The sequence below is a fragment of the Lactuca saligna genome, chromosome 9, assembly GCF_052625555.1.
Source record: "Lactuca saligna cultivar CGN05327 chromosome 9, ASM5262555v1, whole genome shotgun sequence".
Classification (NCBI taxonomy): Eukaryota; Viridiplantae; Streptophyta; class Magnoliopsida; order Asterales; family Asteraceae; genus Lactuca; species Lactuca saligna.
In genome coordinates this window covers 79362346-79379601 of record NC_136425.1, presented here as the reverse complement: position 1 = coordinate 79379601, position 17256 = coordinate 79362346, and the positions used below count along the sequence as shown (strand labels likewise).

General features: G+C 31.0%; 2 protein-coding genes and 1 pseudogene across 4 annotated transcripts; all 3 read right to left on the bottom strand.

Moving 5' to 3' along the window:
* On the bottom strand, positions 1–408 carry LOC145016516 (uncharacterized). Its single transcript, XM_078974806.1, has one exon. The coding sequence runs from the start codon at positions 406–408 to the stop codon at positions 1–3; it is 408 nt and encodes a 135-aa protein (XP_078830932.1).
* Positions 409–9361: 8953 nt separating this feature from the next.
* On the bottom strand, positions 9362–11669 carry LOC145015873 (vacuolar protein sorting-associated protein 9A pseudogene; annotated as a pseudogene). The gene is made up of 2 exons (XR_013666077.1): positions 11519–11669; positions 9362–10691 (listed from the first exon to the last, which is right to left on the bottom strand). The product of XR_013666077.1 is annotated as a vacuolar protein sorting-associated protein 9A pseudogene (transcript).
* Positions 11670–15135: 3466 nt separating this feature from the next.
* LOC145018084 (nuclear transcription factor Y subunit B-1-like) lies at positions 15136–16896 on the bottom strand. 2 transcript variants are annotated; one of them, XM_078976009.1, is made up of 7 exons: positions 16712–16896; positions 16353–16574; positions 16032–16161; positions 15888–15893; positions 15679–15774; positions 15496–15560; positions 15136–15381 (listed from the first exon to the last, which is right to left on the bottom strand). In XM_078976009.1, the coding sequence occupies exons 2-6, from the start codon at positions 16571–16573 to the stop codon at positions 15504–15506; spliced, it is 510 nt and encodes a 169-aa protein (XP_078832135.1). In that variant the 5' UTR covers position 16574; positions 16712–16896; the 3' UTR covers positions 15136–15381; positions 15496–15503. The 2 variants fall into 2 exon arrangements, with proteins under 2 accessions (XP_078832135.1, XP_078832134.1); XM_078976008.1 differs by lacking the exons at positions 15136–15381; positions 15496–15560; positions 15679–15774; positions 15888–15893 and having other exon boundaries at positions 15990–16161; positions 16353–16592; positions 16712–16851.
* Between the last annotated feature and the right edge of the window lie 360 nt (positions 16897–17256).

Here is a 17256-nt window from a genome sequence, read left to right as displayed (position 1 = left end):
TTAAGCTTGCCAACTCACCGTCTGGATTATGTTACAAAAAGAATCCTCTGTAAGCTCAAATGGAATTATAAATCGAGAGTGTGCTGTTCTACCACCGGGCAATAATAAGGAAGCAATACCACTTGAAGCAACATTTAATACAATATTTCCTTCAGATCTAATTGCTGCAGATATTGTTTTCCATAAAAAAGTTTTACCCGTTCCACCATACCCGTAAACAAAGAAGACACCTCCTTTATTTTGTTGAATAGCACTCTTGATGTTTAGGAAAATGTTCCGTTGCTCATTTGTTAATGCAAGAAACATACGATCATAGTCATTCTTTATCACGGGAATGTCGTAATCTAGTTTCTCGGTGATAAGTCGATTGTTTGAAGAAGAAACGGATTCAACATCTGGGTATGGCATGTTTTTGAAGTTTTTGAGAGTAGAGTTGTTTCGAAGTAAAATTTGTTATATTTCGAACAAAGTTAAGTTCTTAAGTTCATCTACTCCGAGAGACAATTCTGCACGAAAATATTAAATAATTAATAAAATACGTGGTTGATATTTAATAATTTCATTACTAATTATTTAATGGGTGTTGAAAAATAAAAATAAATTAATTTTAAAAAATAAGAAAAAATGTAATACCTGCTGACTTAAATCTTCGTCGTTGGCTATATAGAATTCCATCTGCCAAATATTCCCATGTATTTTCCCAAACGATCTCTGGTTTAGACATACTATTACACATCAACAATGTAGCAAATAAAAAGCGTAGGTAAAACCAGATCCAGAATGACTTGCTTCTTTAATTGCATCAATGTATTCCTTGTCATCATCTAATAGCCCGAGTGCATAACAGGCATCTCTAAAAGAAGAATGTGTTTCTCCATTTACCGTGCGAATTTCATCAAATGATGTTGGTCATTTTACTTTATTTAAAAGAATCATTAAGAAATATGCTTCACCTAGTTTAGGTGAAACTGAATGAATTCTACCGATAGCTTTTCCTACTTTCCTTCGCTTCCAAAACCGACCATTTAATATCCAAACAAACTTTGTAGGGAATTCAACATATGTGAGTTTTCGTGCTTCACTGTCGATTGCATTACACTCCATCCAAGCTGTGAACTTTGAAGCGGCAACAGAATTGTCAAGAACATCATCAATATCATCATCTTCGTCATATACAATCTGTTGTTGATTAGGAAGATGAAAAGGCAGTCTAACAACAGAAGGATATCTGCAATGAACATCATATCTAAAAATTCGCCATGATGCTTCACATGCTGATAAATATCTACAATCGTAATATTCAGCTATTTCATCGACCGCATCATTATTTTCACATTCATTGTTGGTTGGTACAACAGCAACTGTAGCTCTATCAGGACCCTTATTTATGTATTTAAACAAATACTTTATAGAAGATCCCTGATTGCACCATTCAATATTAATATGTGCCTGATATCTTTTCAATAGATATTTATTGTATGGAACAACATTTCTATTATCCAACCTTACACCTGATTTTTCTACAAAATGACCATCGTTTCTTCGCCTATATAACGGAAAACCATTCTGATCAACAGATGAATGATTAATGAATTGTTTTGGAAAGTTTTTAGAGCACTTTTTGTCCACCATGCATGGACAATTCATATTTTCAGCTCCATATGGACCATGAATCATAAATTCTGATCAACAGATGAAGTAAGATCGATTGTTTTGAAATGCGATATCAAATCTGTTGAAGGGTGTAATGATTATTGTTTTCGAATGGTATGTGTTCGATTGGTTATTGGGTTTGTATATAGGGATCGATTTTAAACGGAGGTTAAAGATTGTGGGAACGAATAACTGTTAAATTCGATGTTTTCTGGAACGAAGCCTTGGTTATTAAATGAATCATACGAACGATCTGTTATTTGATTTTGGAATTGGGGCGAATAATCGAACGATTTGGAGTTGCGAATTTGATTTTGAAAAGCCAATCAGTTGGGTTTGCATATGAAAACAGATAAGTTTTGATTTTGGATTCGCAATTGGGTTAATTGGGTTATTATTTGAGGGACGATTCGTGAAGAAAAATGCGAAGTCAAGAAGGACTGTGAAATGTGATTTGTTCAATATTGGAGTGAAATGCAGTTCACGTGTAAAAGCAAAAATGTTCGCATTTGGTAATACAAATCAAAATTAGGTTTCGCATATGAGGTTGTATGGATTGGGGTTAAAGATGCGAAGGTGATTATGGTTAATATTAATTTCGCATTTGGTGAGACAAACAACTCAAATGCGAATGAACTAAAAAAAATGACTGGAACATGCGAAGAAAGAGGGTGAATGAAGAATGCGAATTTTACAGTAGAATGCGAATTGGGGAAGAAAGCTAAGAATTTCGCATTTTTATTATACAAATTGATTGATTGATTGATTTGTCTTAATTGTTAATTGCGATATATGAAATACTTATCACCTGTAAAAGTATCAAAGTATCAAGCTCAAGATAGCTTTAACATTTGAACAATAATAACCACATATGCAATATCGGCCAAAAATTTAAAATATTAAGAAAAAATTTAAAAAAATTTTACAAGCAAATATAATTAAAAGTTTATAAAATAAAATGAAAAACCTTTTGAACAGATTCGTGAAGAAAAATGCGAAGTCAAGAAGGACTGTGAAATGTGATTTGTTCAATATTGGAGTCAAATGCAGTTCACGTGTAAAAGCAAAAATGTTCGCATTTGGTAATACAAATCAAAATTGGGTTTCGCATATGAGGTTGTATGGATTGGGGTTAAAGATGCGAAGGTGATTATGGTTAATATTCATTTCGTATTTGGTGAGACAAACAACTCAAATGCGAATGAACTAAAAAAAAAAATGACTGGAACATACGAAGAAAGAGGGTGAATGAAGAATGTGAATTTTACAGTAGAATGCGAATTGGGGAAGAAAGCTAAGAATTTCGAATTTTTATTATACAAATTGATTGATTTATTTATCTGTCTTAATTGTTAACTGCGATATATCAAATACTTATCAAGTTAGGGGCAATATGGTCTTTACATATATAGCAATATTTTTATTATACAAATTGATTGATTGATTTGTCTTAATTGTTAATTGCGATATATCAAGCAGATGAAGTAAGATCGATTGTTTTGAAATGCGATGTCAAATCTGTTGAAGGGTGTAATGATTATTGTTTTCGAATGGTATGTGTTCGATTGGTTATTGGGTTTGTTTACAGGGATCGATTTTAAACGAAGGTTAAAGATTGTGGGAATGAATAACTGTTAAATTCGATGTTTTCTGGAACGAAGCCTTGGTTATTAAATGAATCATACGAAGAATCTGTTATTTGATTTTGGAATTGGGGCGAATAATCGAACGATTTGGAGTTGCGAATTTGATTTTGAAAAGCCAATCAGTTGGGTTCGCATATGAAAACAGATAAGTTTTGATTTTGGATTCGCAATTGGGTTAATTGGGTTATTGATTGAGGGACGATTCGTGAAGAAAAATGCGAAGTCAAGAAGGACTGTGAAATGTGATTTGTTCAATATTGGAGTCAAATGCAGTTCACGTGTAAAAGCAAAAATGTTCGCATTTGGTAATACAAATCAAAATTAGGTTTTGCATATGAGGTTGTATGGATTGGGGTTAAAGATGCGAAGGTGATTATGGTTAATATTAATTTCGCATTTGGTGAGACAAACAACTCAAGTGCGAATAAACTAAAAAAAAAATGACTGGAACATGCGAAGAAAGAGGGTGAATGAAGAATGCGAATTTTACAGTAGAATGCGAATTGGGGAAGAAAGCTAAGAATTTTGCATTTTTATTATACAAATTGATTGATTGATTGATTTGTCTTAATTGTTAATTGCGATATATGAAATACTTATCACCTGTAAAAGTATCAAAGTATCAAGCTCAAGATAGCTTTAACATTTGAACAATAATAACCACATATGCAATATCGGCCAAAAATTTAAAATATTAAGAAAAAATTTAAAAAATTTTTACAAGCAAATATAATTAAAAGTTTATAAAATAAAATGAAAAACCTTTTGAACAGATTCGTGAAGAAAAATGCGTAGTCAATAAGGACTGTGAAATGTGATTTGTTCAATATTGGAGTCAAATGCAGTTCACGTGTAAAAGCAAAAATGTTCGCATTTGGTAATACAAATCAAAATTGGGTTTCGCATATAAGGTTGTATGGATTGGGGTTAAAGATGCGAAGGTGATTATGGTTAATATTTATTTCGTATTTGGTGAGACAAACAACTCAAATGCGAATGAACTAAAAAAAAATGACTGGAACATGCGAAAAAAGAGGGTGAATGAAGAATGTGAATTTTACAGTAGAATGCGAATTGGGGAAGAAAGCTAAGAATTTCGAATTTTTATTATACAAATTGATTGATTTATTTATCTGTCTTAATTGTTAACTGCGATATATCAAATACTTATCAAGTTAGGGGCAATATGGTCTTTACATATATAGCAATATTTTTATTATACAAATTGATTGATTGGTTGATTTGTCTTAATTGTTAATTGCGATATATCAAGCAGATGAAGTAAGATCGATTGTTTTGAAATGCGATGTCAAATCTGTTGAAGGGTGTAATGATTATTGTTTTCGAATGGTATGTGTTCGATTGGTTATTGGGTTTGTTTACAGGGATCGATTTTAAACGGAGGTTAAAGATTGTGGGAACGAATAACTGTTAAATTCGATGTTTTCTGGAATGAAGCCTTGGTTATTAAATGAATCATACGAAGGATCTGTTATTTGATTTTGGAATTGGGGCGAATAATCGAACGATTTGGAGTTGCGAATTTGATTTTGAAAAGCCAATCAGTTGGGTTCGCATATGAAAACAGATAAGTTTTGATTTTGGATTCGCAATTGGGTTAATTGGGTTATTGATTGAGGGACGATTCGTGAAGAAAAATGCGAAGTCAAGAAGGACTGTGAAATGTGATTTATTCAATATTGGAGTCAAATGCAGTTCACGTGTAAAAGCAAAAATGTTCGCATTTGGTAATACAAATCAAAATTAGGTTTTGCATATGAGGTTGTATGGATTGGGGTTAAAGATGCGAAGGTGATTATGGTTAATATTAATTTCGCATTTGGTGAGACAAACAACTCAAATGCGAATGAACTAAAAAAAAAATGACTGGAACATGCGAAGAAAGAGGGTGAATGAAGAATGCGAATTTTACAGTAGAATGCGAATTGGGGAAGAAAGCTAAGAATTTCGTATTTTTATTATACAAATTGATTGATTGATTGATTTGTCTTAATTGTTAATTGCGATATATGAAATACTTATCACCTGTAAAAGTATCAAAGTATCAAGCTCAAGATAGCTTTAACATTTGAACAATAATAACCACATATGCAATATCGGCCAAAAATTTAAAATATTAAGAAAAAATTTAAAAAAAATTTACAAGCAAATATAATTAAAAGTTTATAAAATAAAATGAAAAACCTTTTGAACAGATTCGTGAAGAAAAATGCGAAGTCAAGAAGGACTGTGAAATGTGATTTGTTCAATATTGGAGTCAAATGCAGTTCACGTGTAAAAGCAAAAATGTTCGCATTTGGTAATACAAATCAAAATTGGGTTTCGCATATGAGGTTGTATGGATTGGGGTTAAAGATGCGAAGGTGATTATGGTTAATATTCATTTCGTATTTGGTGAGACAAACAACTCAAATGTGAATGAACTAAAAAAAAAAATGACTGGAACATGCGAAAAAAGAAGGTGAATGAAGAATGTGAATTTTACAGTAGAATTCGAATTAGGGAAGAAAGCTAAGAATTTCGAATTTTTATTATACAAGTTGATTGATTTATTTATCTGTCTTAATTGTTAACTGCGATATATCAAATACTTATCAAGTTAGGGGCAATATGGTCTTTACATATATAGCAATATTTTTATTATACAAATTGATTGATTGATTGATTTGTCTTAATTGTTAATTGCGATATATCAAGCAGATGAAGTAAGATCGATTGTTTTGAAATGCGATGTCAAATCTGTTGAAGGGTGTAATGATTATTGTTTTCGAATGGTATGTGTTCGATTGGTTATTGGGTTTGTATACAGGGATCGATTTTAAACGGAGGTTAAAGATTGTGGGAACGAATAACTGTTAAATTCGATGTTTTCTGGAACGAAGCCTTGGTTATTAAATGAATCATACGAAGGATCTGTTATTTGATTTTGGAATTGGGGCGAATAATCGAACGATTTGGAGTTGCGAATTTGATTTTGAAAAGCCAATCAGTTGGGTTCGCATATGAAAACAGTAATTATAAACATCTATATATAAAGACTGAATACAAACCATTCCAAATGTTTAGCTTCAAAAACTGCATCACGATAACAACAAAATTAACAGTCGGGTTATTTTTTAGGTATTCTGAAATTTGATATGCTTGACTTCCAAAAATAGTAACCTTCAGATGTACAGAACTAAATAAACCATAAAATAGTATATTAATATTAATTTGTGATTAATTAAAGATAATAAATAATAAATAAATAATACAATATAATCTCACTCTAGGTTGCTAAGAGTGACTTTTATATAATGCTTGGATAGTACTGGATTTGAAGTTTCAAGAGGCCTAAATGACACGATATGTCCAATAACATCTACACAACAGATACCACAAAAAAATAAAAGTTTAGGATTAAATTCGTAATATTTAAATAATAAAATGTATAACCAAAAAAACAAATGATAAAAAATGATTTTATTAATATTTTATGACTAACCAAAGAATGTGTCTTTTGGGCATGTTTGTTCTATGATAGAATTAAAGTCAACAAACATAAATCCATTGACCGGACCCGAGAAATCATCACATTTTTTTAGGATGCTTTTCCAATCCAAAGTTAAGGTCTGTTTATGACCTGTATAACTAAATCCATTAGTAACAGCAGCCATATTGGGTTTTATAACTATATAACTTTCATCTTCCTTTAAAAGATGACGAAATCTAGAGAAATTCTGATTGAAGACACGATCTTGGTATTGTGTACCCTGTTTAAAAAAAAATTAAAAATTATTATGTTCACGAAACATGTCTAATATTGAATGATGAATAAAAAATATATGAAATACAACAAACCTCCTCATCCATGATGATCATTTCAATGGAACAAACTTTATTATTTCTGACAAAGTTCCAAATTTTAAGCACCCGAACCTTGATATGCGATTTTTCATCTATCTGGTTAATGTTATTTAGGTAAACCTTATTTCCTATTTCCATTTTCTGCAATAAATTTAATCATTATAGAATTGTAAGGAAAATTAGCAACCTTTTAAAATGTACAGAACATCCTAACCAATAAGTAAAACAGAAAAATTATAAATCAACACATGACAATAACAACTGACTTAATGTACTCATAAATTTTTAAATTGAATAATTCATTTTATAATAAAATGGAATACAAACAAAAACAAATAATTCATATGAAATAATGTTTTAGATTGAATAAAAGTTTATATAATAAGATGGAACACAAATATATAATAAACATGAAAACGACAATTATACCGAAAATGCCCCTGCAACATACTAACACTAACAGATAACATAACAATGAGTAAAACAGAAAAATTAAAAATCAACACATGACAATAACAACTGACTTAATGTACTCATAAATTTTAAAATTCTAAATTTTTTTGAGATTGTATTTAGATAAAAACAAACAAATTTTAAAATTTCATACCATAAAAAAAAGTTACTGTGCACATATGAAAAAGACTATTTTTAATTTTTTTTTAAAGAAAATGAACTTGTAATGTTCATTAGTTTTTCGTCTTTTAAACTGAAAAGGTAGAAGAAGTAGACGATTAAGAAAAATTACAAAAAAGAAGAAGAATAGAAATCATACAATGAGAACGTGATAGATACAGATAAATAAGAACATGGAGGAAATAGAAATATTGGTAATTCTGATTTTTGAATACACTAACCTGATATTTAATTCTTGAAGCGTTGCAGAATAACAAAGATTGAAGAAGAATACGTTTGCTGTGGTTTCTATGGAGCAGAATTGTTATGGAGCAGAATGGTAAAAACAAAATAACCGTATAAATGATATTTACGTTTGCTGAAAAATACTGCAGATTTTTAGGGATTTAATGATTGCAATATATTGAATTTGCAATCAAAATAAACAAACTTTCAAATTTAATCGTGATTTTCGAATCTGATTATTTATTAACATATTTTTTCAAATTATTTCCATAATCTTTATTCATTTAAAATTAATGCATGAATATTTTGAATGCAGTTGACAGCTAAAATTTCCTGATATATTGCATCAGTTTGAACTTTTATTCAATTTTCGGATTCAATGGCATTTACGTAAATATAGAAGAAAAAATGAGCAGGAAAACTCTATTTTGGAGGGCTGGGAGAATGCCACGCGGCCGAGTTCTACTTATTTATTAGAATTATGATATATATATATATATATATATATATATATATATATATATATATATATATATATATATATATATATATATATATATATATATATATATATATATAAAAGATTTAAGTAAATATTTTGTTTGTTGCAATTAGTCAAAAAGGTGATTAATTGTTATTCCTACAAAATAACAAAATAAAAAATTATCAACATGTTAGACTAACAACTTTATACACATTTTCCTGGAACTTTGTACATGTTTTCAATTCATATAAAAATGAAAAGATGGTGGCACATGCTTTGATTACGTGCCAACAATTCAAATTCAGTTATGCATCATGAATTTTGTTGTATTTTTAAATTTGACATTTTCATCTTTGATTACGTGCCAACAATTTCATCATCTTGCATAGTTTGACGGAATAAAAGTTTATTTGTGTTAGTTGAATCATATCTCTTGTTACCTTTAATGTTTGATTTATTTTATCAGACAAATTGCAACGTATTTACTCTTGTACCAATATGGAAAATATATTTTGTTTTTTACCCATGTTAGCATACTTACACTTTTAACGGATAATATCAATGATCCTTTATTCTAACCAATAATAGCAACATACCTTAATTTTGCTACCAATATGACCAATGCGCTTTATTTGTTACATACTTACATAATGTTATTATTGATAAAGAAATGTAACTACGTTAGTATTAGGACTCTATATGGCTATTATGGGCAAAAAAAATGTGTGTACATTGATATTATGGGTAAAAAATAAAATATATCGTCCATATTGATATAAAAGTAAAGAACATTACTATTTTTCACAAGTTTCTCATTTTAATAACCAAAAGATTCATCGATCAAATAAACAAATAAACAAAAGAGCTAAATCTAATCCACAAAAACAAAAAGATACATTATTTATTTTTCAACATTTACATCTAACTGAGAAACAACTTCTCCAGCCACTAGAGTTTCAGTTGTAGAATCCCCAACACCATCATCCCCACCTCCTTCTACTGTCCCATCCTCCACCTGTTCACTTTCCGTTGCCGCCACCGGAACACCACCCACCGCCTCCCCACCACCATCTCTGGTCTCCGGAGGCGGCAGAACAGGAACACCCAATCCTTTAGCAAGACAAACATACTTAAACACAAGCTGTTTATAACCATTCAACAACTCATCCACATCACCAACACTCAAATCATCAACCTTCGAATACAAAAACGGAAAATTCCAAAACTTTTCACTCACTTTTTCCTCCATAACAATCATCGTCCCACCTTTATTTTCCAAATCCGAAACCGAAGGCACCTCTTTCAACTTCGCCTCCATATCATTTTCACTTTCAACCCTTCTAGTTTCCACATTCTCACCATTATACTCCCCCGAAACAATTACTCTCGCAGATTCCATATTATTCTCAAACTCAATTTCATCCATAGACAACGCCTTAGCATCTATATTCAAAATAAATGATTCTACAGATAACATATTCGTGAAAAGATACTCCGTTTCTCCACCTAACCTTAACCGATTCCTAAACCGTTGAATATAAACCAAATTTGAGTGCAATTGCGCCACATTTGCTTTAATTGTAACGTAAATTAAAACAGGAAGAAAATCATCAGCGCCAGGTGGATTTTCGGACGTGTTAAATAGCGATGTACTAATAACCTTACAACAACTAAGAATACACGAAAGCTTATCACGTGGTGCTTTGTAACTATTAATTTTTTGAAGCTCTTTCTTTGCGATTAACCATGAAGTTTCGTTTTGATACTTTTGTTGAATGTCTAAGTGATGGGGTTCGATGAATTGTTGGATTAAAAGCGATTTGTTGTAAAGATCCTTGTCTATTTTGATATCTTCTGGGTGTGAAGCGAATACGCGAGGGAATAGTTTTGTCATTATGTATTTTTCGAGGCCTTCACTTGTGTTTTCTAATTCGTCTTCTGTGCGACCCGCCCATAGAGGGTGGGCCCGGAAAGCGGCGTCCATGGTGGTGAAAAATTCTTGAATGGATTCACTGTCTTTTTCGGGATTTGGAATTGTTTTTGAGAATGTGGTTATGAAGTTTTTTATGGTTTTCACGAATTCTGTTGCGGAAGGTTGTCTCATGCGTTCTAGAAAGTCGTGCCATGTGCGTGTAGTGGTTGATGAAACGGGAGGTTCCGTGTTCTCCATAAGTTTTATTTGGCTGCATAAAGGGAATCTTTAGCCTTAAGGGAAACAGATTCAAAACCTTGATGAGAATTGAGTAATACGTGTTTTTCTAATGAGGTTTGCTTAAGGGTAAAGTGGTGTTAATAAAAGTATAGTTCAAGATCTCTGCATAAAAATCCCCAGTAAAATTTGCTTACATTTCTTCTGTATGCTCCACAAGCGTATAATTACAGAAATAAGGATCTACCGAAATTTTAACTTTTGCTTGGTTATATTCGTAAGGGAGCAATAAATGGAAAATTAATCATTGGCAATAAACTAATTTCATCTTTAAGTTATCAACAGATTACAGAATTTAGACAAAAATGTAAAATTAGCAATGTCAAAATGAAAATTTTGTAAACTAGTTACAATATAGATCGAGGATAATAACCTAATCATCTGAAATTGTAATTTTGTAAATCCAGAAAGCAATATCTGAAAAATCTAGGGTTCCATTATTTATATCATTTCGTTTATTCTCCTAATTGTGGATTTCATTTTCATATGTCCACAAATCAGTTAGGCGGGACTCACATATCAAGTCGTCGTATCTTCAAATTGGTCGAATTCTGAAGAATTTGAACAAAGTTTCATACAAATGTTTTGATTTTAATGATACTCCGAAATTTAACGAAAATGCTCGTTTCGATAATGTAACCAAACAACGAGTGGATATAAACAATTCAACTGTTAGCAGATATCTATCTTACTTGTGATTCTAAGTAAACGGATTATAATTAAGGTATAAGCAGAATCGATTCGCGCAGGTGATAGAAAGATAAAATAGACGAGATATATGCTGATAATTTTTGTTGTTACCTGATAATTCGTGAGTAAGAGGATGCTTCGAGATTTTTAGCAGAGCTCCGGTTGTAGATCGTAAACCCTAACGACTAACGACTGATTACGAGCAACATGACCAAACCCAACCAAGATCCCCATGTCTTTCATGTGGAAGTTTTATATTTACATCACAGTCCCCAAAGTTTTCTTCCACAATATTCCCACCATTAAAAAATAGAAACAACTATTAAAAAACAATTACAATATTTTAGTTTTAAATCCTAGAAAAATAATATATTAAAACTCTTAGGTTAGTCAAAAGTAATAATTTTATTTTAATACGATATTTATGTATGGAGATGTCTAATTTTATAAGATTTTTGCCATAAATATCATTTAGTAGGTTTTCTTTCGTTTTACAAGTTAGCAAGTTATTGATTAGGGATGAAAGAGTAGACGTCGGGTTTTGTCGTGGGTTGGGGCGGTACTAGTGATACCCGGGTAAGGACTCCTTCATTGCCAGCTCCAACGGTTGGAGTGATTAATCGCATATGACAGGTCGGTGAATCATTCTCTCTTTTCTCCTTTTTACACACACTCACATATGTATATGAAGAAGATGACGAAATAGAAACCCTAAATCACTAGAGAGAAAATGTGTGTTATATTTATTCTTAAATAAAAAAATACAGACGGTAGACGCAACCTTAATATATTAGGTTATGTCATCCGGAAGACACATATGCATCTGACTCATCTAGCTACTTCATCACAACTCCTTACATTATTAATTGTTATACAAAAATTGAGATTGAGTAACATGATTTAATAAGAAACTTAGTGTATATATATATATATATATATATATATATATATATATATATATATATATATATATATATATGTGTGTGTGTGTGTGTGTGTGTGTGTGTGTGTGTGTGTGTGTCACACACAACAACCTTTTAGCATCGTATGGTAAAGATTACATTGGGCATGTGTTGGCACGAAGCGTTGAGAGCATTTGAGAGCTTCTAGCTTCTAGCATTTAACAAAACACTATGTATTGAACAAAAAACATCGGTTGACACTACAAACTTTTAGTGTTTAGTTAAAAAAAAACACTCCAAATCTAAAGATTATCTCACGTAATGTTTAACAAAACACTACTAGCTATACTCTATGTGTTAAGTTTTATTGAACATGCTCATTATCTATTATAGTGAAACTTTAGAAGGTAGCCATCCATTCACATATAAATAATGATTCAAATGAGGAGGCTCAAGTGCAGAATATTAAAGATATAACTCATTGAAGAAGGGCGTCGTCACTCTAAAAGATAAAACTTATATATGTATACGATATACGTTTATGGTTATGTGATAACATTAACGATATCACTATGATTTACATAATGTTACAATTTGGCTACGACTTTTTTCATGATAAAGGTTTATCAAGTTGCATACATAGAACCAATCATATCTTGTTCTAGCTCCCTCGAATTGAATTGTTATTTAGTCGTTCAAAATGTTATGCTATTTATTTAATAGAAATAGTAACTCAAACATTACACTCTTTATTTAAATAAGACATGACACAGTACAAATAAATATGAAAAATTATAATTTAATTAATATGCAACAATATATTATACATCCTAAACCATGATAAATTTCGACATACTTGATGGGACAGTTATTGGCTAGTAGGTCGAAGATGTGTAGTTAGTGCTTTTATCGGGGCATGGTTCACCCTTAAGGCCTTAACCAAGGTGCCTCAATGAGGTTTTTGTAGGCACGCTGAGATCTTGGACAAAGTGAATTAAAAAAAACATCATTGACATGACTTGCTTCTTTAGATTTTTTGTTAGCAAGAGACGACTTTTAATGATTTCTTCTTCGATTATTACTGTCATGTATCAAAATAGCGAAAAAGAACCTCAAATGGACGTTTACATGGAGAACTTCAAAATTCCAAGAACATTATTGAAATACAAAAAAAAAAAAAAAAAAAAAAAAAAAAAAAAAAAAAAAAAAAAAAAATCTTCGAAATAATGCTACATTTCGAACAAATCCGACTTAAAATGGCTTTTTTGGGTTAATAATACCATGAAATATAACAAACTGATAAAACATGTGTTTTTATTTTGATTATAAATGCTAAAATAAATCTAGCATTTCGGACTCCAATGCCCGAATAACATTTTCCTAAATGTATTATATCCGACTCTAATACTACATAAATGCTACAGAACAATTAAAATGTTGAAAAATATAAACTTATAAAATATATTTAAATACAAAACCTTGAAAAATATTATTATTTTGAAAGATTGATGATAGTAAATATTTGGTAAGTAAATGTAGAGAGAAGTTTTTTTTAGGTATTTGTTGCAAATGAAATATAATATATTATATAGATATAGATCTGAAATCAAAAATATGTCTATTTAGAATGTGATGGTTATTAGAGTAAAGTCCAAAAAGTTTGGTCATTACTTAGGATAACTTAGGATAATGTGAGTGGAGTCGCTACGAGATTCGCTATAGCGCTCATTTGGAGAAGGAACACCGTCCGCCCCATGTCTCTCACTATGGGGCTGGCTACACCAAACTCACTAAGTCCTTAACGAGAGGAGAGAGATAGAGAGGAAACTTTGTTTTAATTGACTGTTCACCTTTTGATCACAAAAACTATTGGTTGTTGCTATTTTTTTTTTCTAAATAAAACATATTTAAAATGAGACACTACACTCCCTACCATTTTCAATGTAAAATGTTAAACTTATGTGACAATAAAAAGACATACGTGTCAATAAAAAAATTACATGATAATATGCTAGGAGTGATAACACTCCCTCCGCTCTTATAATCAATTATACATTTTCCAAAAAACAACTAAAGTTATCATCTTTTAAAATATAATTTAAAAGGTTGAGATATATTTTGAAGCTTTTACATAAACTTAAGCGGGTAAATGAAAATTCAATTGTATAAAATATTATATTATACCTCAATGCATACATTTTAGAGTCTTATCATATAAAGACATATCAATTAAATTGAACTAGAATAATTATTCTTTTAATCGAATGATAGTCAGTTTGATAAAACAATAAATCAATTTTTAAGAGTTTGGTAGGTATTACATGATCCTAAGATAAAACAAGAAATCAATTTTTAAACTGTCATCTTCCAATATTCCCACACCATTTATAGCCGTTAGTAACTATTGCCATTTTAGAAAAAATCGAAACCAAGATAGTAATATAAATTTCGAGGTCAAAGGTTCAAATCTCACCCAATACATTGATAGACATAGATGAAAATAAAAATAGCTTATAAATAAATTTGATTTGTCAGTTACAAAATCATCCTACTGATGAAACTTTCATTAATAAAAATATCATCAAATCAATGAACGAGTCACACATTTATTCCATGACAAAGGTTAATTTATTTACAAAAAACGCAATTTGATGAAACAGATAAATGAATCTGTTACGAGTGAATGGATTAGGATTCATGATTTCTCAAGTAGGAAAGAATATAATAAATACACATATCATAAATTGATAACAAACTATTTATATTGTTCATATAACACAAACTTTCAAATTCCACATGCAAAGATTCAGCATGATAACAAATAACTTTAGAAACATATAAACCTTTCAACAAACACATTAACTTCTTCATGCCCCAAGAACAAAAAAAACGAGGCGAAATAAACAATATTTTTATACATATATATATTTAACTCTGGTATACGAAACACTATACGATATTATAAAAAAAGTACAAATCACGTTAAACTTCGTTTATTGACCCCACAAATATCGTAAAATGACTGAATCAGTAAACATGATATGCTTGAACAACAACATGATGCCTCTTTGCCTACAACAAGCATGATATAAAATGTTCATTCATGTATGTATATAATATATATACACATATGTATGTATATATGTATGTGTGTGTGTGAGAGAGAGAGAGAAAGAGAATGAAAACCTGAAAGTTCAGACTTGTGAATTCACAAAGTTCATTCCTTGTGTAAAAGAACCTTGATGAGTAAACTGCAAATTCATTTCCAACAATGTTATAATTAAAAAAAAAAAAAAAAAAAAAAAAAAAAAAAAAAAAAAATCAATGAAAATAGTCAAAGAACATTGCTATTTTTTGCATATAGCTCACTTGTGCATTTGGAGCAAGCTGAGATTCAACCGTATCTTTCTTACTAGATCCATCACCAACCCTAGCACTAGCACTAGCACAAACCTTAGCATCACCCTAAAAGAAACATAAGAAATATGTTGCAATAAATAAAGAAAGTGAAACTTTCTACTTAAATTAATATTGAAAGAAATTGATTGATAATTTGGTGTCAAAGAAGGATCACCCACCTCTAACTGCATGAATCATTTCCCAACATAAGCGTCCAATAGAAAAAAGGAAACAAAAAGAAATTATAAGTTAGACAAAGTATTTAAGAAATTGAACAAGAAAAAGATCATGTGTTACTAAAAAGGCAATGAAAAATCCATTACCTCTCTGTACCTAAATAGGTAAGCTTTGAGTGGATCAATGTAATCTTCGAAACCTAATGTAGCCATCGCCCACAACAAGTCATCACCATTGATCGTCTTCCTCTTCTCTTTCTGACACTTGTCACTAGCCCTATGTAAAGGTTCAATAAGACGATTGTTATAAATCAATGGCTTCTCAGATCATTATCAGAACTCCATGACAATTAAAAATCTAGAATTCTTATATAATCTTATCGCTAGTTTCATGAGTGTGCATACAGATTCAGAACTCAACATTTCATAGTATCTGAGTGAATTTGTGTTAAAATTGTGTATACATACTCGCTAGTGATGAAACTGATAAACTCGGAAACGCATTCTTGAACTGTATCTTTAGCGTCTTTAGCGATCTTCCCGTTGGTAGGCAATGCCTTTTTCATAATTCGGCTTATGTTAGCAATTGGGAGGAATCTGTCTTGCTCTCTGATATTGTAATTTGACTGAGGACTCCGGTCTCCGCCGCTTTGACTCCCACCGGCCGGACTCCCAGGAGCATCCGCCATCCTATCACCGATAGAAACCCTAATGACCCATCAGTAAACATACCAAAAAAACGAAATTCAAAGAAAGTTAAACTTAGAAGCTTTTAGGGTTTACTTTCCATACACCAATTTTGGTGTAGTAGTTTTTTTTTCACATACCTTTAGAGAGAGAAAGCTGGAGAGAGGGGGAGATGGTCGTATTTGGCGCGCAACGAGAGAGGAATTTGATTCAGCAGATCGGACGTTGGAGAAGAGAGATGAATTTGAGTTTGTGATGGATTGTTAGAGATCTGAGAGCTTGCGTTGAGGGAGATTTTTTGAGGTTTAATGGCTGCGTTTTATCTGCACCGTTCGTTGTTTTTAGCTACGGACAAATTCATTTAATATGTTTTTCCTTTTCAAGAAAATATAGACAACTTAAACGTTGTCGTTTCTGGAACTTAATAACTTGTCGTGGGCATTTTGATTTTGATTATATATAACCATAACACACACCTCGACTTCAACTTAATGAAAGAAAAGAAAAAAAATGGGCGGAAATGAAAGCAAAGTAAGAGAGATTGATGCTCCCGAGTTTCATTAAAGGAAGTGGAAGGAAATAGAATGATCACTTTCCCTCTTAATTTTCTTTCCGATTTGGGAGGATTTGAAAAGAAATAATAAAATGTTTAATTTTCCTTCCATTTCTCTTAAACTCGGGAGCA

Bases quoted from the DNA above. Each gene is read 5' to 3' on its own strand.
- LOC145018084 (XM_078976009.1), bottom strand. From the start codon at position 16,573: ATGGCGGATGCTCCTGGGAGTCCGGCCGGTGGGAGTCAAAGCGGCGGA. The intron at 16,162-16,352 runs GTATGTATACAC...ACCTTTACATAG, and splicing joins ATCAGTTTCATCACTAGCGA to GGCTAGTGACAAGTGTCAGA. The intron at 15,561-15,678 runs GTGAGCTATATG...ATGAATTTGCAG, and splicing joins AGCTTGCTCCAAATGCACAA to TTTACTCATCAAGGTTCTTT.
- LOC145016516 (XM_078974806.1), bottom strand. From the start codon at position 408: ATGCCATACCCAGATGTTGAATCCGTTTCTTCTTCAAACAATCGACTT.